Source organism: Oncorhynchus nerka, linkage group LG8 (genome assembly GCF_034236695.1).
Source record: "Oncorhynchus nerka isolate Pitt River linkage group LG8, Oner_Uvic_2.0, whole genome shotgun sequence".
NCBI classification, from domain to species: Eukaryota; Metazoa; Chordata; class Actinopteri; order Salmoniformes; family Salmonidae; genus Oncorhynchus; species Oncorhynchus nerka.
In genome coordinates, this window is record NC_088403.1 from 39,986,206 (window position 1) to 40,008,599 (window position 22,394).

The 22,394-nt window shown below is 42.0% G+C and overlaps 1 protein-coding gene across 1 annotated transcript in view; it reads right to left on the reverse strand.

Moving 5' to 3' along the window:
• LOC115133302 (1-phosphatidylinositol 4,5-bisphosphate phosphodiesterase beta-3-like) overlaps positions 1 to 19,319 on the reverse strand; it is a 115,632-nt gene extending 96,313 nt beyond the window's left edge. The window contains 1 exon segment of the mRNA XM_029666395.2: positions 18,675 to 19,319. Within this exon segment, the coding sequence (XP_029522255.2) occupies positions 18,675 to 18,773 (99 nt within the window). The 5' untranslated portion in view covers positions 18,774 to 19,319.
• Between the last annotated feature and the right edge of the window lie 3,075 nt (positions 19,320 to 22,394).

Below are 22,394 nucleotides of genomic sequence, written 5' to 3' on the forward strand. Positions count from 1 at the left end.
CAGGATGACTGATCCGTGTAAAGGAAAGAATGAATGGGGCCATGTATCGTGAGATTTCGAGTGAAAACCTCCTTCCATCAGCAAGGGCATTGAAGATGAAACGTGGCTGGGTCTTTCAGCATGCCAATGATCCCAAACACACCGCCCGGGCAATGAAGGAGTAGCTTCGTAAGGAGTATTTCAAGGTCCTGGAGTGGCCTAGCCAGTCTCCAGATCTCAACCCCATAGAAAATCTTTGGAGGGAGTTGAACGTCTGTGTTGCCCAGCAACAGCCCCAAAACATCACTGCTCTAGAGGAGATCTGCATGGAGGAATGGGCCAAAATACCAGCAACAGTGTGTGAAAACCTTGTGAAGACTAACAGAAAACGTTTGACCTCTGTCATTGCCAGCAAAGAGTATATAACAAAGTATTGGGATAAACTTTTGTTATTGACCAAATACTTACTTTCCACCATAATTTGCAAATAAATTCATAAAAAATCCTACAATGTGATTTTCTGGAGTTTTTTTTGTAATTTTGTCTGTCATAGTTGAAGTGTACCTATAATGAAAATTACAGGCCTCTCATCTTTTTAGGTGGGAGAACATGCACAATTGGTGGCTGACAATACTTTTTTGCCCCACTGTAAAAATAAAGTACTGCTTAAGTTGTTTTTTGGGGTATCTGTACTTTACTATTTCTATTTTTGACAACTTTTACTTCATTCCTTTCCTTAAGAAAATATAGTACGTTTTACTCCATACATTTTCCTTGACACCCAAAAATACTCGTTACTTTTTGAATGCTTAGCAGAACAGGAAAATAGTCAAAATCACTCACTTATCAACCGAACATCCCTGGTCATCCCTACTGCCTCTGATCTGGCGGACTCACTAAACACACATGCTTTATTTGTAAATTATGTCTGAATGTTGGAGTGTGCCCATGGCTTTCCGTAAAATAAAATAAAAACAAGAAAATGGTGCCATCTGGTTTGCTTAACATAAGGAATTTGAAATTATTTATACTTTTGATACTTAAGTATATTTGAAACTTTCTCAAGTAGAATTTTACTGAGTGACCTTTACTTTTACTTGAGTCATTTTCTATTAAGGTATCTTGAAGTATGATAGTTGGGTACTTTTTCCACCACTACTACTAGGCTACTTTTGCCTTCTTGCAATGCAATACTTCAACCACTAGAAACTGTGCGTACGCATGGTCTAAAGTTTGCGGGAGGATAAGCATATTCTCATGTCACGTATTCCCCCGAGCTTTAGGGAGCCACAAACCCACGGTATTGAAAATCATACTGTCTGTATTTCAAAATACCCCGGTATACCGCCCAAGCCTGCACCACATTGGACGATGCAAGGTGTGTTCCATGTGATCTATTTCCATTATTTCTATGATGGAACCACCCTACCTCCAGTTTAGGGTCCGTGGTAAGCTACAGGAGGGAGGACAGGGGGGGAGAGTAGAGGAGAAGTGGAGAGGAAAGGAGAGGAGGAATGAGGGTGGCCACAACATAGACGGGTTAGCTGACAACGTCAAGGAAATTATGCACACGCTTCAATGGGGCAGAAGGCTGTGTGTTGTTGTGATACTGGATGGCCAGATAACAAGAAGCTGACATGTGGGAAATCGTGGGGAATCGTAGGTAAACTTGTTTCAGCTAGTTTTATCATGTTCTTTATGTCTATTTTATCATGTTCTTTACGCCTATGCTAATATGGCTAAAATCACATCTATGCTAATATGGCAAAAGTTCGCTAGCTAGCTGAACAACAACTGTCATGATGTATTTTTAGATGCATTTATGTTTTCAATAAACTTTAGAAACTAAATACAGTTTACATGTTGTCAAAAATCTAAGCCAGCCCCGTTTGTTTTGCCCAATAGTTGCGCATGTGTCGGTTTTGGTTTTGTTACAAAACAACCAAACCCAACTATTGTTTTAACGGCAAAATGTATCCTTCTTTTAAAAAATATATATAATCTGTTTATTATTTTCCAATACGAAAAAACAGAGATAAACAATAACGTTCACTGTAGCGTTGAAGAAATCACAGAATTAGAGAACAAGACACTGAAGCCCCAGGTGCATTTGTTATCATTTTAGTTGGGGAAATGAGCATCAAGCATCGTGGTAAAATAAAATCGTAGTACATATGTTATTCTATTGTGCGTGTGATGATGTTAGAGGGAAAAAAACAGTGTTCCTTGTTTGTAACATAATATTGCGGTTATATTGTGGTTATAATATCGCAAACGAACATGGCAGTTTCACTGCTATGGATTCCAGCTTTTACTCACATACAGTGGGGAAAACAAGTATCTGATAACCTGCAAAAGTGTTTCCTACTTACAAAGCATGTAGAGGTCTGTAATTTTTATCATAGGTACACTTCAACTGTGAGAGACGGAATCCAAATTTTAAAAATCCAGAAAATGACATTGAAAGATTTTTAAGTAATTAATTTGCATTTTATTGCATGACATAAGTATTTGATACATCAGAAAAGCAGAACTTAATATTTGGTACAGAAACCTTTGTTTGCAATTACAGAGATCATACGTTTCCTGTAGTTCTTGACCAGGTTTGCACACACTGCAGCAGGGATTTTGGCCCACTCCTCCATACAGACCTTCTCCAGATCCTTCAGGTTTCGGGGCTGTCGCTGGGCAAGACGGACTTTCAGCTCCCTCCAAAGATTTTCTATTGGGTTCAGGTCTGGAGACTGGCTAGGCCATTCCAGGACCTTGAGATGCTTCTTACGGAGCCACTCCTTAGTTGCACTGGCTGTGTGTTTTGGGTCATTGTCATGCTGGAAGACCCAGCCACGACCCATCTTCAATGCTCTTACTGAGGGAAGGAGGTTGTTGGCCAAGATCTCGCGATACATGGCCCCATCCATCCTCCCCTCAATACGGTGCAGTCGTCCTGTCCCCTTTGCAGAAAAGCATCCCCAAAGAATGATGTTTCCACCTCCATGCTTTACAGTTGGGATGGTGTTCTTGGGGTTGTACTCATCCTTCATCTTCCTCCAAACACGGCGAGTGGAGTTTAGACCAAAAAGCTCAATTTTTGTCTCATCAGACCACATGACCTTCCCCCATTTCTCCTCTGGATCATCCAGATGGTCATTGGCAAATTTCAGACGGGCCTGGACATGAGCTGGCTTGAGCAGGGGGACCTTGCGTGAGCTGCAGGATTTTAATCCATGACGGAGTAGTGTGTTACTAATGGTTTTCTTTGAGACTGTGGTCCCAGCTCTCTTCAGGTCATTGACCAGGTCCTGCCATGTAGTTCTGGGCTGATCCCTCACCTTCCTCATGATCATTGATGCCCCACTGGGTGAGATCTTGCATGGAGCCCCAGATCGAGGGTGATTGACCGTCATCTTGAACTTCTTCCATTTTCTAATAATTGAAAAACTAACAGGTCTGTGAGAGCCGGAATTCTTACTGGTTGGTAGGTGATCAAATACATATGTCATGCAATAAAATGCAAATTAATTACTTAAAAATCATACAATGTGATTTTCTGGATTTTTGTTTTCGATTCCGTCTCTCACAGTTGAAGTGTACCAATGATAAAAATTACAGACCTCTACATGCTTTGTAAGTAGGAAAACCTGCAAAATCGGCAGTGTATGAAATACTTGTTCTCCCCACTGTATACAAAAAAAGCTAAGAAAAATGTCTACAATGTGGTACATATTATAAGAAGACTGCACAGTCATTACAAGCAATGTGATTATAACAACAAAAAAAATTGAGTGAAGTACAACACAGCGTAGCAACAGATCATTGTCACAAACGTGAAGGGGGACTAGTCCTTACTGAACCACTTATCAAGTATCGGCTGCCATATTTTGTAACATTTTGGACTTCTACTGAAGGTATTGTATCAAAACTTTTCCATATGCATTACATTGTAACCACATCTCAAAAGGTATGTGCAGTTTCCAATTTCCAAATTTGCAATATGAGCCATTTGGCTAACAGAGTACAGAGAGAGACAGCCTTCCCATCCAGGTTATTTCCATAAAAAGACAGATCAGTGGATCTGGGGCTATAACTCGATCAAAAGCTTTTGATAAGTAATCAAATATGAGCTCCCAGTAATTTATCATTCTTAAATCAGAGTTACCTATAGGCACAGATCTAGGATCAGCTAAACCTTATCATAAACAAAACTGTAAAACTGATTAGGGGCAAACATAAAACTGACCTTAGGTCTAGAGCTAACTACTCTGTTATACATTTAAGGAATACTCTACTGTGGAAAAACAACATAAAAGAAAAAGAAGTAATCTCCACCCTAATCTTTCTCTTCTTTCTTCCATCCCTTGCCTTCATTTCTCCTTTCCTTTTTTGAAGTGATTTTGATGTGCTTTCTCCTCCCCTCCACATTTCTCTCTCTAGCACGCTCTCTTCAGCCATCTCTTTTTCTCTATCGTTCTGTCTCATCCGTAACCATTTACCGTAAATGGAGGTTTTACTTTCCACTATCTTACAAACACACAAACACACAAACAATTTGCATGTAGAACAGCCTGTTGTGTTTTGCCTAAACGCTTCGTTGATGATCATCTGTCTAACCACAATTGCCCCCAAGCAGGGCACTGTGAACAGAATTGTCTCGTTGAGTGCCTTCAGAAAGTATTCACACCCATTGACTTTTTCCACATTTTGTTGTGGGATAAAAAATGTATTTAATCGTAATTTTTTTGTCAACGTTCTACACAAAATTCTCTGTAATGTCAAAATAGAAAACAAATTCTAACATTTGTCAAAAAGATTATGAAACATAAAATACTAATATATCTTGATAACATAAGTATTCAACCCCCTGAGTCAATAAATGTTAGAATCACCTTTGGCAGCGATTACAGCTGTGAGTCGTTCTGGGTAAGTCTCTAAGAGCTTTGCACACCTGGATTGTACAATATTTGCACATTATTCTTTAAAGAAATTAAGCTCTGTCAAATGGGTGGTGATCATTTATTTTTGCTGATTTAAGTAAAAACTGTAACTAGGCCACTCCAGAACATTCAAATTTTGTCTTGGTAAGGAACTCCAGTGTATGTATATTTGGCCATGTGTTTTAGGTTATTGTCCTGCTGAAAGGTGAATTTGGCTCCAAGTGTCTGTTGGAAAGCAGACTGAACCAGGTTTTCCTCTAGGATTTTGACTGTGCTTAACTCTATTCCATTAATTTTTATCTCCCCCCAAAAACTCCTTTGTCCTTGCCGATGACAATCATACTCATAACATAATGCATCCACCACCATGCTTGAAAATATGAAAAGTGGTACTCAGTGGTGTGTGTGGGATTTGCCCCAACATAACGCTTTGTATTGAGGACAAAAAGTGCCTTGCTGCAAACAGGATGCATTTTTTATTTTTTTTATTATGTACAGGCTTCCTTCTTTTCACTCTGTTAATTAGGTTAGTACTTTATAATAACTACAATGCTGTAGATCCATCCTCAGTTTTCTCCTATCAACGTTTTAAAGTCACCATTGGCCTCATGATGAAACCCCCGAGTGGTTTTCCTTCCTCTCTGCCAAATTGTGTTAGGAAGGACTAGAGATCGACCGATTATGATTTTTCAAACGCCGATAATTGGAGGACCAAGAAAAAGTCGATGCCGATTAAAATCGGCCATTTTTTTCTTTACATGTATTTATTTTTTTGTAATGACAATTACAACAATACTGAATGAACACTTTTATTTTAACTTAATATAATACATCAATATAATAAATTTAGTTAGCTTTTGTTAAATCATCCCCCGTTTGGCGACGTTGGCTGTCTATGTTAGGAAGAAATAGTCTTCACACAGTTCGCAACGAACCAGGTGGCCCAAACTGCTGCATATACCCTGACTCTGTTGCACAATACGCAAGACAAGTGACACAATTTCCCTAGTTAAAATAAATTCATGTTAGCAGGCAATATTAACTAAATATGCAGGTTTAAAAATATATACTTGCATATTGATTTTAAGAAAGGCGTTGATGTTTATGGTTAGGTACACATTGGTGCAACGACAGTGCTTTTTCGCAAATGCGCTTGTTAAATCACCCTGTTGGTGAAGTAGGGTATGATTCAATGATAAATTAACAGGCACCGCATTGATTATATGCAACGCAGGACAAGCTAGATAAACTAGTAAATATCATCAACCATGTGTAGTTAACTTGTGATTATGTTAAGATGGATTGTTTTTTATAAGATACATTTAATGTATGATCTATATGTATTTTAATTTTGCCGGGAATGGGCTTCCCAGCTCAACTCCTCAGTGAATTATACCCACGTTTTCAGTCGCAATTTGCTTTTACCACATGTAGCCTGATTTCCATGATATTGATCAAAATTAAGCATGTGGTAAGGTAGGCCTATTGTATTTATATATTCGTATTAGCAGGATAATCGTTCATTTTTGATAGGCTAACGTTACTTGATGAAGACCTGTCATTAGCTTTAACTAGCAGTAACGCTGTGCTTTAATCAGCGAAGCTAAAATGTAATGAGTGTACAGATGAGAAAATAAACCCTTTAATTGTCTGCACTTGCTTGTGAATTGTTGCATTATTCAAGAGTGTAATATGGTTTTGTTGCAATAATTAAGTGTATAATATGGTAGATGCATGAAGAGTTGCATGAAGAGTTGCTTGCTTAACTTTAACTAGTACCTAGCTAGCTAACCCTCTCTCGGCTCGTGATATTCTAGTCGCTAATGGGAATTGAAACGTGTATGTAAATTGACATTTTGTCCAGATAACTCTATTCAGTGAGAATACTACCAAAGAAAAAGAGGGTGAGAGAAGAGCAGTAGAGAGAGGAAAAGAGGGGAGGGGACGGGGGAGAGAGGGTCAGAATGTTTTCATTATATTCACTATAAAAGGTGAAGTCTGGGTTTTCAGCACCTCTAATAAACCAGTTATTATACAGGGACAACCAGACTGTGTGTGTGTGTGGCTGCTTTGGCAACAAAGGTTGATGACAGTCAATAACCTTTGGACTCTGGTGAGGAGAGGAAAGGGGTTAGAGGGGAAGGGACGACAGGAAAATAATTAAGCGAAAGATAACGAGAGGGAAAGAGAGATGGAGAGGGAAAGGAGTCAAAGTGGTAAAGAAAAAGAGCAATAGGGAATGAGGAGAGGAAGACCGAGACCGTGAGAATAACAACAAGGGTAGGGAAAGAAATGACACAGAGAAGGAGAGAAAATGACAGACAGAGAGAATGAAAAGAGAAAAAGACAGGGAGGGAGAGAGAGACAGCTATAGAGCACAAATAAGGACAAAGAGAGTGGGTACAGGAAATCAAATGTTATTTTTCACGTGCTGAATACAACAGGTATTCTTACCGTGAAATGCTTACTTTACAATCCCATTACCAACAATGCAGTTAAGAAAATAGAGTTAAGAAAATATTTACTAAATAAACTAAAGAAAGAGCGTGAGAAAGAGAGGGATGAGGAGGAGGGGGAACAGAGGGGTAGTGAGAAGCAGAATACTTATGTCAATCCCAAAATGCTTCACTTCACATCTGAGTTTGACCTACGACCTTTCTCTCTCTTTCTTTTCCCCTCTGGCTCAACCACTCTTCCTTCTCCATTCATCTCTCATGTTAACTCCGTGTTTCACTAAGTGGTGTGACTCGCTTAGACAAACAGTGGCAGGTTTCTCCCATTTCCTCCCTCCCTTCCTCTACATTTCTCACCCCTCTGTGAGACTAATGGCTTGATTCACTGTGTGGTGTAACTCTTTAACAAACTCTTTTCTCCCTCCCTCCTTCCTAACTTATTCAGTCATCGTGTCAGTCCCTCTGTCTCTCCCTTCATCTCTTTAATCATAAAGAACATTCAGAAGCCTATCTATCTATGATAGACATTTCACTTTCAGATAATCCACTAGAGCTGCATCCCAAATTCTACAATATTCCCATTACAGCGGATTACATTTGAACAAGGCCCATTGAGGGAATATTGTAGTATTGCACGGTAGGGGTCTAAATGTTTAAACAAAAATGGGATTGTTAACGACCGCCCAAAAATGGATGACGCAGATGCAGTAAGTAAACAGCATAGTGGGTTAATTTCCGCGACATCTAAGAGCATGGCTCAACTTTTCTGCTGTTTTGGTGCCCTGGCTACCACGATGTAATTTTTTTATTTTACCTTTATTTAACTAGGCAAGTCAGTTAAGAACAAATTCTTATTTTCAATGACGGCCTAGGAACAGTGGGTTAACTGCCTGTTCAGGGGCAGAACGACAGATTTGTACCTTATCAGCTCGGGGGTTTGAACTTCCAACCTTCCGGTTACTAGTCCAACGCTCTAACCACTAGGCTACCCTGCCGCCCGTGATCACTGGAAGCGAACCTGTGCAGATACTGTGTGAGTGCGAAGTGTTGCATCTCGCTCATCTCAATATCCTAGAGTATTCATTGATAACAGGCCCTGACTTACTGAAGTTGCGAGACAATGCAAGCCAAGGAATTGCGAGATACAGCATTCCATTGCGAGGTACAGCTTTTTTTGCCGATAGATAGGCCTAGTGCACGGTTCTGACTGCTTACCTGATGGCCGACAGGCCTATGCTATTCTATCCCCTCTCTCAGCTTTAGGCTAACTTTTCGTGCCAGCTTACAGCTGAATCTAACATCAATTCACTGCATTAGTACTTTGTTTATTATAATATGCAAACCATAACGCAAAATAAGCTGATTTTAATGCCGATTGCCACCAAAACATTATTACTTCACTTTTTCCTTTTTTTCTTTTTAATCGGTCTCTCTCTCACGTCTCTCCTAAAGATAATCTATTACCTCAGCGAACTGATTGTGAGAATAGCGCTCCACCACCCTTGTCTCATGAATGTCATTACTGGTTAATAGTGCTGAGAGATTAACCAAAATGTTGGTTATTTTTCGGGGGGTTTTAAAAGTCAGACATCCGTTAAATTATTTGAATTCCACTTCGTTCGTACTCAATGCCCACATTGCGCAATGTCTCTAGAGCAGTGGAGGCTCCTCAGATGAGGATGGGGAGGACCATCCTCCTCAGGGAATTTCATAAAAATAGTGAAACATTTTAAAAAGTTGTCATTTTTTATAAAACTACAGTACCAGTCAAAGTTTCATCATAGCGCTTGATGATTTTTGCAACTGCACTTTCAAAGTTCTTGAAATTTTCCAGATGACTGACCATGTCTTAAAGTAATGATGGACTGACATTTCTCTTTGCTTATTTTGAGCTGTTCTTCCCATAATATGGACTAATATGGTATTTTACCAAATAGGGGTTGTATACAGAAGATAGATGTATTGTGACAAGATAGGGCTGATTGGCTCAAACGCATTAAGGAAAGAAATTCCACAAATTAACTTTTAACAAGGCACATCTGTTAATTGAAATGCATACCTCATGAAGCTGGTTGAGAGAATGCCAAAAGTGTGCAAAGCCGTCATCAAGGCAAAGGGTGGCTACTTTGAAGAATCTAAAGTATTAAAAAAATGGTTACTACACATATGTGGTATTTCGTAGTTTTGATGTCTTCACTAATATTTTACAATGTAGAAAATAGTCCAAAAAAAGACAAATCCTGGGAATGAGAAGGTGTCCAAACTTTTGACTGGTACTGTAAATTAAAAAGTCTTGCATATCTTAATTTATTTCCACAATTAACTAATATGTGTAACAATGTCAGCAGTTCATACAAAGGATTGTTACCTATAACCAGGATTGGCATTACAACAATTACATTTTTGGCCTGAAGCTAATCAGAAGCTAGTTAGCTTCTTTACTGGCTAATCGTTAGTATTCAGCCAACCACGGTTTGTGGTCATCAGCTATCCTTTAGCTCAAAAATCTATCGCCAGTTTTGTACGGCGCGGCTCGGACCTATTTTTCTCTCCAAGTCCCCGGATTTCAACTGCTAACTCTGGACATTTATACCTGGATCTCGCAGCTAGCTAGCTGCTATCCGTGTGACTATCGGCTTTCGTCGATTCCGGAGCAAACATAAATTATTTCGGATCTAGCCAGCTGAAGAGTTCCATCAGTCACTCCTGGGCTACAATCACCTATCCGGACCCGTTTTACTGCCAACGCGGAGCCCCACCGGGCCTTCACAGCTGGACTGCAGACGTTGTCTGCCCGAGGGAGTTGTCTGGCTGGCTCCTCCGTCGCGGCGTTACCTGAACGCCCATCTGCGGTCCGCAAACCGTTAGCTGTCTTATCGGCTGCTATCTGAATAGACCTATCGGACAATATATTTATTTATTTTATTTTGTATTTTTCTTGGGCCTCTATAACTATATCTATTGGTTTTTTGGGGATTCGTCCCCTCTACCACACGGAAGCCCACTAATCCTACCGACGGAAACGCACAAGGTGGCTAATAACAGACCTCCATCCTATGCTAGCTTGCTACCGATGGCCCGGCTAGCTGTCTAAATCGCCGTGACCCCAACCCACCTCACTGGACCCTTTTGATCACTCGACTAAGCATGCCTCTCCTTAATGTCAATATGCCTTGTCCATTGCTGTTCTGGTTAGTGTTTATTGGCTTATTTCACTGTAGAGCCTCTAGTCATGCTCACTATACCTTATCCAACCTATTAGTTCCACCACCCACACATGCGATGACATCTCCTGGTTTCAATGATGTTTCTAGAGACAATATCTCTCTCATCATCACTCAATACCTAGGTTTACCTCCACTGTATTCACATCCTACCATACCTTTGTCTGTACATTATACCTTGAAGCTATTTTATCGCCCCCAGAAACCTCCTTTCACTCTCTGTTACAGACGTTCTAGGCGACCAATTCTTATTGCTTTTAGCTGTACCCTTATCCTACTCCTCCTCTGTTCCTCTGGCGATGTAGAGGTGAATCCAGGCCCTGCAGTGCCTAGCTCCACTCCTATTCCCAAGGCGCTCTCTTTTGATGACTTCTGTAACCGTAATAGCCTTGGTTTCATGCATGTTAACATTAGAAGCCTCCTCCCTAAGTGTGTTTTATTCACTGCTTTAGCACACTCTGCCAACCCAGATGTTCTAGCTGTGTCTGAATCCTGGTTTAGGAAGACCACCAAAAATTCTGAAATTTTCATCCCAAACAACAACATTTTCCTGCAAAATAGAACTGCCAAAGGGGGCGGTGTTGCAATCTACTGCAAAGATAGCCTGCAGAGTTCTGTCCTACTATCCAGGTCTGTACCCAAACAATTTGAACTTCTACTTTTAAAAATCCACCACTCTAAAAACAAGTCTCTCACCATTGCCGCCTGCTATAGACCGCCTGCTACAATCTAAGCTTGATGTCCTCAATCTCACAGAAATTACACAAATTATCAATGAACCTACCAGGTACCTCCCCAAAGCCTTAAACACGGGCACCCTCATAGATATCATCCTAACCACTGTCAAACGCTCCCTGAAAAACTTCAGCGAGAAGGCCTTTCTAATCGACCTGGCCGGGGTATCCTGGAAGGATATTGATCTCATCCCGTCAGTAGAGGATGCCTGTTTTTTTTTTTTAAATGCCTTCCTAACCATTTTAAATAAGCATGCCCCATTCAAGAAATTTAGAACCAGGAACAGATATAGCCCTTGGTTCTCCCCAGACCTGACTGCCCTTAACCAACACAAAAACATCCTATGGCGTTCTGCATTAGCGTCGAACAGCCCCCGTGATATGCAGCTGTTCAGGGAAGCTAGAAACCATTAAACACAGCCAGTTAGCAAAGCCAAGGCTAGCTTTTTCAAGCAGAAATTTGCTTCCTGCAACACTAACTCAAAAAAGTTATGGGACACTGTAAAGTCCATTGAGAATAAGAACACCTCCTCCCAGCTGCCCACTGCACTGAAGATAGGAAACACTGTCATCACTGATAAATCCACTATAATTGAGAATTTCAATAAGCATTTTTCTACGGCTGGCCATGCTTTCCACCTGGCTACTCCTGCCCCGGTCAACAGCACTGCACCCCCCACAGCAACTCGCCCAAGCCTTCTCCATTTCTCCTTCTCCCAAATCCAGTCAGCTGATGTTCTGAAAGAGCTGCAAAATCTGGACCCCTACAAATCAGCCGAGCTAGACAATCTGGACCCTTTCTTTCTACAATTATCTGCCAAAATTATTGCCACCCCTATTACTAGCCTGTTCAACCTCTTTCGTGTCGTCTGAGATTCCCAAAGATTGGAAAGCAGCTGCGGTCATCCCCCTGTTCAAAGGGGGGGATACTCTTGACCCAAACTGCTACAGACCTATATCTATCCTACCCTGCCTTTCTAAGGTCTTCGAAAGCAAAGTCAAAAAACAGATTGCCGACCATTTCGAATCTCACCATACCTTCTCTGCTATGCAATCTGGTTTCAGAGCTGGTCATGGGTGCACCTCAGCCACGCTCAAGGTCCTAAACGATATCTTAACCGCCATCGATAAGAAACATTACTGTGCAGCCGTATTCATTGATCTGGCCAAGGTTTTCTACTCTGTCAATCACCACATCCTCATCGGCAGACTCGACAGCCTTGGTTTCTCAAATGATTGCCTCGCCTGGTTCACCAACTACTTCTCTGATAGAGTTCAGTGTGTCAAATCGGAGGGTCTGCTGTCCGGACCTCTGGCAGTCTCTATGGGGGTGCCACAGGGTTCAATTCTTGGACCGACTCTCTTCTCTGTATACATCAATGATGTCGCTCTTGCTGCTGGTGAGTCTCTGATCCACCTCTACGCAGACGACACCATTCTGTATACTTCTGGCCCTTCTTTGGACACTGTGTTAACAACCTTCAAGGCCATACAACTCTCCTTCCGTGGCCTCCAATTGCTCTTAAATACAAGTAAAACTAAATGCATGCTCTTCAACCGATCGCTGCCTGCACCTGCCCGCCTGTCCAACATCACTACTCTGGACGGCTCTGACTTAGAATACGTGGACAACTGCAAATACCTAGGTGTCTGGTTAGACTGTACACTCTCCTTCCAGACCCACATCAAACATCTCCAATCCAAAGTTAAATTTAGAATTGGCTTCCTATTTCGCAACAAAGCATCCTTCACTCATGCTGCCAAACATACCCTTGTAAAACTGACCATCCTACCAATCCTCGACTTCGGCGATGTCATTTACAAAATAGCCTCCAATACCCTACTCAACAAATTGGATGCAGTCTATCACAGTGCAATCCGTTTTGTCACCAAAGCCCCATATACTACCCACCATTGCGACCTGTACGCTCTCGTTGGCTGGACCTCGCTTCATACTCGTCGCCAAACCCACTGGCTCCATGTCATCTACAAGACCCTGCTAGGTAAAGTCCCCCCTTATCTCAGCTCGCTGGTCACCATAGCATCACCCACCTGTAGCACGCGCTCCAGGAGGTATATCTCTGGTCACCCCCAAAACCAATTCTTTCTTTGGCCGCCTCTCCTTCCAGTTCTCTGCTGCCAATGACTGGGATGAACTACAAAAATCTCTGAAACTGGAAACACTTATCTCCCTCACTAGCTTTAAGCACCAACTGTCAGAGCAGCTCACAGATTACTGCACATAGCCCACCTATAATTTAGCCCAAACAACTACCTCTTTCCCTACTGTATTTATTTTATTTATTTACTTTGCACCCCATTATTTTTATTTCTACTTTGCACATTCTTCCACTGCAAATCTACCATTCCAGTGTTTTACTTGCTATATTGTATTTACTTTGCCACCATGGCCTTTTTTTTGCCTTTACCTCCCTTATCTCACCTCATTTGCTCACATCGTATATAGACTTGTTTATACTGTATTATTGACTGTATGTTTGTTTTACTCCATGTGTCCATGTGTCTATTGTTTTACTCCATCCATCTGTGTCGTTGTATGTGTCGAACTGCTTTGCTTTATCTTGGCCAGGTCGCAATTGTAAATGAGAACTTGTTCTCAACTTGCCTAGCTGGTTAAATAAATGTGAAATAAAAGCAATTATTATTTTGGCAAGCAATTCTTGTGATTCATCCTATATTGTCCCTAACATCATTAACCCATAGCAACAGATGTGGGATACATACACACACTCATACACACTCCCCACCCTTCCCCCACAAACAACCACAAACTCAGATGTTCAACAGTTGTTCCGAGCCCAACTCAAGAGAAGACTTGATGTGCGAATGCATATACAGTTGTAGCTGTTTGAGAAGGCATGCAACATTGAGCAAGAATGGGGAGATTTGATTAACCAATGTCAAGTCCTAGCTGATGGAGCTCAGATACAACCCCTTCCCCTGAAACACACACATGCTGGTCTCCCGCTGTGACCATTTTCCCAAGCATCTCTGTGCAGTCAGACCATCTGATCATTTTGTGCCACCAGGGCCACAATAATTTGCCCCCACTCTGATTGTCAGAGTGTGACCGATTCCCCATGGGTTACTGCAGCTAGTGTTGCCAGCACTGCCACTACCTAGGTGGAATTGGAATTCCGACCATCTATACATACAAGGTCTTCAAGGTTCTCATTAGCAGCATTGAGAAATTCCATGTATATTATGCTCAAACATTTGGGGGCATTGACTTTGTTGGACCAACCCCTGCCAGGCAGGCTCAGACTCTTGAGGGGGTGGTGCTGCTTTGATCGCATTTATCTTTCTGTTTTGGCTGTGTATAGCCTCACCAGGATCTTGACCTGACTGTGGTTCGGCGTCGTGAGCAACTTCATTGGGCTAATGCTCACCTCCGATGGCCACTGGTATGCTGGGGAAGTGTCTTCTTCACAGATGAATCCCGGTTTCAACTGTACCGGCCAGATGGCAGAGTGTGGCATTGTGTGGGTGAGCGTTTTGCTGATGACAACATTGGTGGCAGTGGGGTTATGGTATGGGCAGGCATAAGCTACGGAAAGCAGAGACAATTACATTTTTTCGATGTTAATTTGAATGCACAGAGATACCGTGACGAGATCCTGAGGCCCATTGTTGTGCCATTAATCTGACGCCATCACCTCATGTTTCAGCATGATAATGCACGGCCCCATGTTGCAATGATCTGTATACAATTCCAGGAATTTGAAAATGTCCCAGTTTTTACATGGCCTGCATACTCACTAGACATGTCACCCATTCAGCATGTTTGGGATGCTCTGGATTGACGTGTACAACAGCGCGTTCCAGTTCCTGCCAATATCCAGCAACTTCACAGTCATTGAAGAGGAGTGGGACAACATTCCACAGGCCACAATCAACGGCCTGATCAACTCTATGCGAAGGCGATGTGTCGGGCTGCATGAGGCGACACTGACACTGACTGGTTTTCTGATTCATGTAAAAAAAAATGTAAGGTATCTGTGACCAACATATGCATATCTATATTCCCAGTCATGTGAAATCCATAGATTATGGACTGATGTATTTATTTTAATTGGCTGGTTTCCTTATAAGAACTGTAATTCAGTAAAATCTTTGAAGTAGCTGCATTTATATTTTTTGTTCAATGTAGTTAGATTGGTAAAAACAAAGTGAAATTGATTGTATGATTGCATAATTGATTCATGAATGCACACATACATAGCTGTCTCTGAAAAATGTAGACATAAAACATTTCAAATGTAATGATATTGAACTCAAAAGATGACCAACGATTGAACAGAGCAGTGCCTGAATTGATCTGTCTGGATCAAGTGCGATTTTGTGACTTGGCTAATATGCCTTGTTTTTTTTGCTATGGTATCGTTTTGGTATCGAGTATCATGACGGTAAGGTTTGGTTTCGAAGGAAAAATTCTGGTATCGTAACACTAGAATATGGTACCACCAGATTCACATTCTAGTGAGGTTCTTGAGTCCGGAGTACACTAAACTGTACTGTCCAGGATGTGTGTGTGTGTGTGTGACAGAGAGAGACGAGAGACAAGGGTTCAGGGTTGAACTCACAGAGGTATTTGGTGCAACAGTATGTAGAGGTTCTCTCTCTCTCTCTCTGTTACACATAATAATTTTTACTGAATTCAACTGTGATTTATCTAAATTGAGGAGCAGAATGGATAGGGTTGAGGAATAGGGGAAGGAGCGAGAGATGGAAGAAGGGTGGGAGGGAAGGAGGGAGAGAGAGGAGGGAAAGAGAGGGAAGGGGGTGTAGGAAGGGTGGGAGGGATGGGGGAAAGAGGGAGGGAGGAAGCGGGTTGGAGGGAGAAGGTAGGGAGGGCTGGGAAAGTAGTTTTGGCTCCAGAGAGCACAACAAGCTGAGACAGGAAGTAATTCAGAGTGAAACACACACCACACACACACACATTGACTCACTGTAGGTGGAGAAATGTGCTGCATGTCTTTCTACAGTGTGTGTGTGTGTGTGTGTGTGTGTGCCTGGTATTAACTTGAGACTAGATTCTCAGCTCTTTCCCATTTTCTCAAATCAGATGTCCTTATTTGGGGACTGAACAACGTGAAATGTTGCTCTCTCACATTCCCTCTCTTTCCTCTCCCACACTCCTCCTCTTTCTCTGACACTTTTTTTCTCTTTTTCCTTCTCCTACAAGTTAGTCTACTCATATCAGTTCTGTTTCTCTCTGCAGAGGGAAAGCAAATGAGAAAGGGATATAAAGGAGGCAAAAGAGGGAGTGGAGAAAGAGAAATGTGAACATTGTCCCTTGCAGTTCGCAAAGTTAATCACAGACCTAACAACTTCCTGGGAATTCCCTCAGAGAAAGGAGGAAGAGAGAAAGAGGAGGGAGGGGAGAGAGAGAGAGAGAGAGAGAGAGGAAGAGAATGAAATAGATAAATTAAAGAGAGAGAAAGGAGAGAAAGCAAGAAAGATCGATGAAGTGAGACTGAGGAGGAAGAAAGAAACAGAGAGAGAAGAAAGAGAGTGGGAGAGTGAGAGAAGGAATGTAAATGCCATCCAGGACCTCTATACCAAGCGGTGTCAGAGGAAGGCCCTAAGAATTGCCAAAGACTCCAGCCACCCTAGTCATAGAATGTTCTCTCCAGCAAGCGGTACCAGTGCGCCAAGTCTAGGTCCAAAAGGCTTCTTAACAGCTTCTACCCCCAAACCATAAGACTGATGAACATACAATCAAATGGCCACATGGACTATTTACATTGACCTCCCCCCTTTGTTTTTACACTGATGTTACTCACTGTTTATTATCTATGCATAATCATTTACCTACATGTACAAATTAACTCGACTAACCTGTACCGGTACCCCCTGTATATAGCCTCGTTATTTTATTGTATTACTTTTTGTTTTATTTTTTACTTTAGTTTATTTAGTAAATATTTTCTTAACTCTATTTCTTGAACATTGGTTGGTTAAGGGCTTGTAAGCATTTCACTGTAAGGTCTACACCTTCGGCGCATGTGACAAATATATTTTTATTTTATTTGTAGGCTATTCATTCTTTGTCTGTTTGCAAAAATATGTTTTCCTATTGACACCCTTAAAGCAGTAAAATGCTTCAGGCGCCCTCCTCTAAAATACTGACAATAAAACGTAATATATCTCTCTCACACACACACAGTCCACGGTTGCCAGGCAAGGAGGGGTGAAAATACATGGAAGAGAGAGTAGGGCCAATCCAGTGGGGAGATCTTTGAATTTCCCGTAAAACATATTTGGGTTGTCTTGCTTTATTAAAATACAAAAAAATATTGTTTCCAGATTAACAACCGTCTACCTGAAACAGGAAGTACTAAAATAGTCCTAAAATGTCTTAGAGTTAGGGACACACAAATGTGGGTGTTTCAGCCTAGGCTATGTCGACATGGTTTGGAAGAGTAGGCCTATGGAATGTTCATTCAGAAACTCAATTCACAAAGTCTGTCTCTCCTATGTTGAGATAAAAATTATAATTTGCCATGTGTCATTCCATTGACTCCGACTGTCTATCGAAATCCCTTGGGAAAGCAGTGACAAAATGGTGCTAGAACAGAAAGAGAGAGTAGGCCAAAAGTGTGAAAGAAAAATGGCTTTGTAGTCGGGTTGTCTAAAAAACCTTGAGTGGTGGAAAAACTTGCTTGACAAGAATTCAAAGGAGAGCAGAGCTAGGCCGATCTATTGCAGGATAGGTATAGGTATGCAGGACAGTCCAATGGCTACATGCCAAATGGCAACCCATTCCCTATATAGTGCACTACTTTTGACCAGAGCCAATAGGGATAGGTCAAAAGTATAGGGCAAGGGTCCCCAACTTGCAGTCTGCGGGTGATTTTATTTGGCCCCTCGAGATATATGTGACCATATATAAATGTAAGCAAGGTTTGAAATGATTGTTTTAGGTAAATATTAATATTATGTTTGGGCGGTCTACAAATTGCTTGTAATTATGTTCCAGTCTCCTGACCCCCCGCAACAACAACAAAAATTGTCCTGCAGCTAAATCTAGTTGATCCCTGGTACAGGGAATAGGGTTGACATGTAGCCTAGCCTATACCAGTCCTGTAGGGACATACCTACCTACAGCCTCTGGCCTGCAGTGTCTATAATAGTAAACTCTAAAGTCCACAAAGTAAGGATTTATCAATAAAATCAACTATGCTGCTATTATTTTATAATGAATGCAACTTGAACACGTGTGGTGGGGGGGGGGGAACGAGAAAACTAAATGTAGGCTATAACTCTCTCTCTCACTCACAAACAAACAAACAAACACGTTTAGAGCCACTAGGCTATATTACTAACCTCATCCCATTTGATAAACTTGCTCCCCCGTTTTAGTATGTCGTGAACCGACACCGGTTTGAGCTGCAGAGCGTGGACTCCTGGCTTCGCCCCGGCCATGGCTCCGGGTCAAAGCCGTGTGGCAACGCCTAAACTCCGGCTGCGGTGACCTGCCCTCTTCGGTGCCCCTTGGTCCTTGGGGCTAAATCCTTTTCCGGGGTGAGCTGTGACTTGCAAAGCTGGAAGTTGCTGTATGAATTAGAAAATACGATAACTTGGTTCCTAATAGCCTAAGTTTGCGTATTCAACTATCCTAAGATAGTTTTTAAACGTCACAAGTTGAGAAGAGTCGAGTAGCTACGTTTAATATAGGTCAATATATAGTTTGTTCATGTCTCGTTTAATCGCGTTGTATGGCTGGATAGATCCCTTCCTTAATTTCTTCCTTCCTTCCATCCGCCTATTAATGTCCCCCTCTCTTGCTTTCCTCGAACTTTCTCTTGTTCACACTCGTCCCCCCCGGATTCTTATCTTCTCTTTCTTCCTTCATGTTTTCTAGAAAGGGGGAGAGCAGAGGACAGACAGAGCGAGAGGAGGAAGATAGGGAAAAACGGACGGGGAGTGTTCTCTCTCTTCTATCCTTCTCTATCTTCTCTCCTTTTCAGTCAGACATTCGACGCGGTCATTCCATTTGGTATTTCTAGAGGCATGTTCTGTGCTTTGGGGACTTAATGCAGAAGTGTGACAAGAACGTTGGAGTTTGTAACGCTCTCAAACTGCCAGCTAACCCACATTTTTTGTTGTTGGGCAAAGTTATTTTCTCATACATGCAGCCTCCTACAACACCTTTAAAGAATGTCAGCTATGTGCTGCATGTTCTAGGTTCAGTCTATACAGAACAGAGAAGTGTGTGTGTGCGCGCTTCTGAAACCTCACACACTTTCAGTCAAACAGCAAAAGAAAATCAGAAAACAATTTAATATAAATAAAAGACGTGCATGACTTCCTTTGTTAAATTATCCTGTTTGGTTTAGTTTTAAAGGGTTACAGCTTGACTTGTAATGTGTGTTGGCATTTGTACGATCTGGTATAAAAGGGAATATCCACTCAACAACTGGTATTTTTTTAATTAGTCCGCTGTTGATACAGTCCCAAAAATGTTTTGCATTTCAGCAGTCAGGTCTTCCAGATATTGGACCTTATTGGATATTGTCACTGGCCACATCATCATTTGTTTTGCTGATGAGTTTCCCCTTAAAGGGACATTTCACCTGTCACGACGTCCGCCGAAGTTGGTTCCTGTCCTTGTTCGGGCGGCGGTCGGCGTCGCCGGTCTTCAAGCCATCATCGATCCACTTTGCATTTTCCATTTGTCTTGTCTTCCCACACACCTGGTTTTCAACTCCATAATGACATCTTGTGTATTTCACGCTCTGTTCCCCCAATGTCCTTGTCCGGAACTGTTTATTGTAAGTGCGTGTGCGCGTATTTCTGGTGTGCGACGGGTTTCGCACCCATTGTATTGATTGTTCTGTTTACGGTGATTTTATTTATTAAACAGTTTTGCTCTCCTGCGCCTGACTTCCCTGTCGCCAGTACGCACCCCTTACATCACCCTGGCTCTGCCACAGCATAATGTCATTACTACATTGATCACAAATATAAACGCAACGTGCAACAATTTCAAAGATTTTACTGAGATAGTTCGTATAAGAAAATCAGTCAATTTAAATAAATAAATTAAGCCCTAATCTATGGATTTCACATGACTGGGAATACAGATTTTTTAAATATTTAAATTTTTATTTAACCGGGTAGGCTAATTGAGAACAAGTTCTCATTTGCAACTGCGACCTGGCCAAGATAAAGCAAAGCAGTTCGACACATACAACAACACAGAGTTACACATGGAATAAACAAACATACAGTCAATAATACAGTAGAAAAAAGTATATATACAATATGTGCAAATGAGGTAGGATAAGGGAAGTAATTGCAATATAGCAATTAAACACTGGAATGGTAGATGTGCAAAAGATGAAAGTGCAAGTAGAGATACTGGGGTGCAAAGGAGCAACATAAATAAATAAATACAGTAGGGGATGAGGCAGTTGGATGGGCTATGTACAGTTGCAGTGATCTGTGAGCTGCTCTGACAGCTGGTGCTTAAAGCTAGTGAGGGAGATATGAGTCCCCAGCTTCAGTGATTTTCGCAGTTCGTTCCAGTCATTGGCAGCAGAGAACTGGAAGGAAAGGCGGCCAAAGGAGGAATTGGCTTTGGGGGTGACCAGTGAAATACACCTGCTGGAGCGCATGCTATGGGTGGGTGTTGCTATGGTGACCAGTGAGCTGAGATAAGGCAGAGCTTTACCTAGCAGAGACTTGTAGATGAACTGGAGCCAGTGGGTTTGGCGACGAGTGTGAAGCAAGGGCCAACCAACAAGAGCATACAGGTCGCAGTGGTGGGCAATATATGGGGCCTTGGCAGCAAAACGGATGGCACTGTGATAGGCTGCATCCAATTTGTTGAATAGAGTGTTGGAGGCTATTTTGTAAATGACATCACCGAAGTCCAGGATTGGTAGGATGGCCAGTTTTACGAGGGTATGTTTGGCAGCATGAGTGAAGGATGCTTTGTTGCGAAATAGGAAGATGATTCTTGATTTAATTTTGGATTGGAGATGCTTAATGTGAGTCTGGAAGGAGAGTTTACAGTCTAACCAGACACCTAGGTATTTGTAGTTGTCCACATATTCTAAGTCAGAACTGTTCAGAGTAGTGATGCTGGACGGGCGGGCAGGTGTGGGCAGTGATCGGTTGAGGAGCATGCTTTTAGTTTTACTTGCATTTAAGTGCAGTTGGAGGCCACGGAAGGAGAGTTGTATGGCATTGAAGCTCGTCTGGAGGTTAGTTAACACAGTGTCCAAAGAAGGGCCAGAGGTATACAGAATGGTGTCGTCTGCGTAGAGGTGGATCAGAGACTCACCAGCAGCAAGAGCGACATCATTGATGTATACAGAGAAGAGAGTCGGTCCAAGAATTGAACCCTGTGGCACCCCCATAGAGACTGCCAGAGGTCCGGACAGCAGACCCTCCGATTTGACACACTGAACTCTATCAGAGAAGTAGTTGGTGAACCAGGCGAGGCAATCATTTGAGAAACCAAGGCTGTCGAGTCTGCCGATGAGGATGTGGTGATTGACAGAGTCGAAAGCCTTGGCCAGATCAATGAATACGGCTGCACAGTAATGTTTCTTATCGATGGCGGTTAAGATATCGTTTAGGACCTTGAGCATGGCTGAGGTGCACCCATGACCAGCTCTGAAACCAGATTGCATAGCAGAGAAGGTATGGTGAGATTCGAAATGGTCGGTAATCTGTTTTTTGACTTTGCTTTCGAAGACCTTAGAAAGGCAGGGTAGGATAGATATAGGTCTGTAGCAGTTTGGGTCTAGAGTGTCTCCCCCTTTGAACAGGGGGATGACCGTGGTAACTTTCCAATCTTTGGGAATCTCAGACGATACAAAAGAGAGGTTGAACAGGCTAGTAATAGGGGTTGCAACAATTTTGGCAGATAATTTTGCAGCTCTTTCAGAACATCAGCTATCTGGATCTGGGTGAAGGAGAATTGTGGGAGGCATGGGCGAGTTGCTGTGTGTGTGGGGGGGGGGGGGGTTGAGTTTTGAGTTTGTGCTACAGGATGCACATTTCTGCTTTAAAAAGCTAAATTTTTATCTGTTG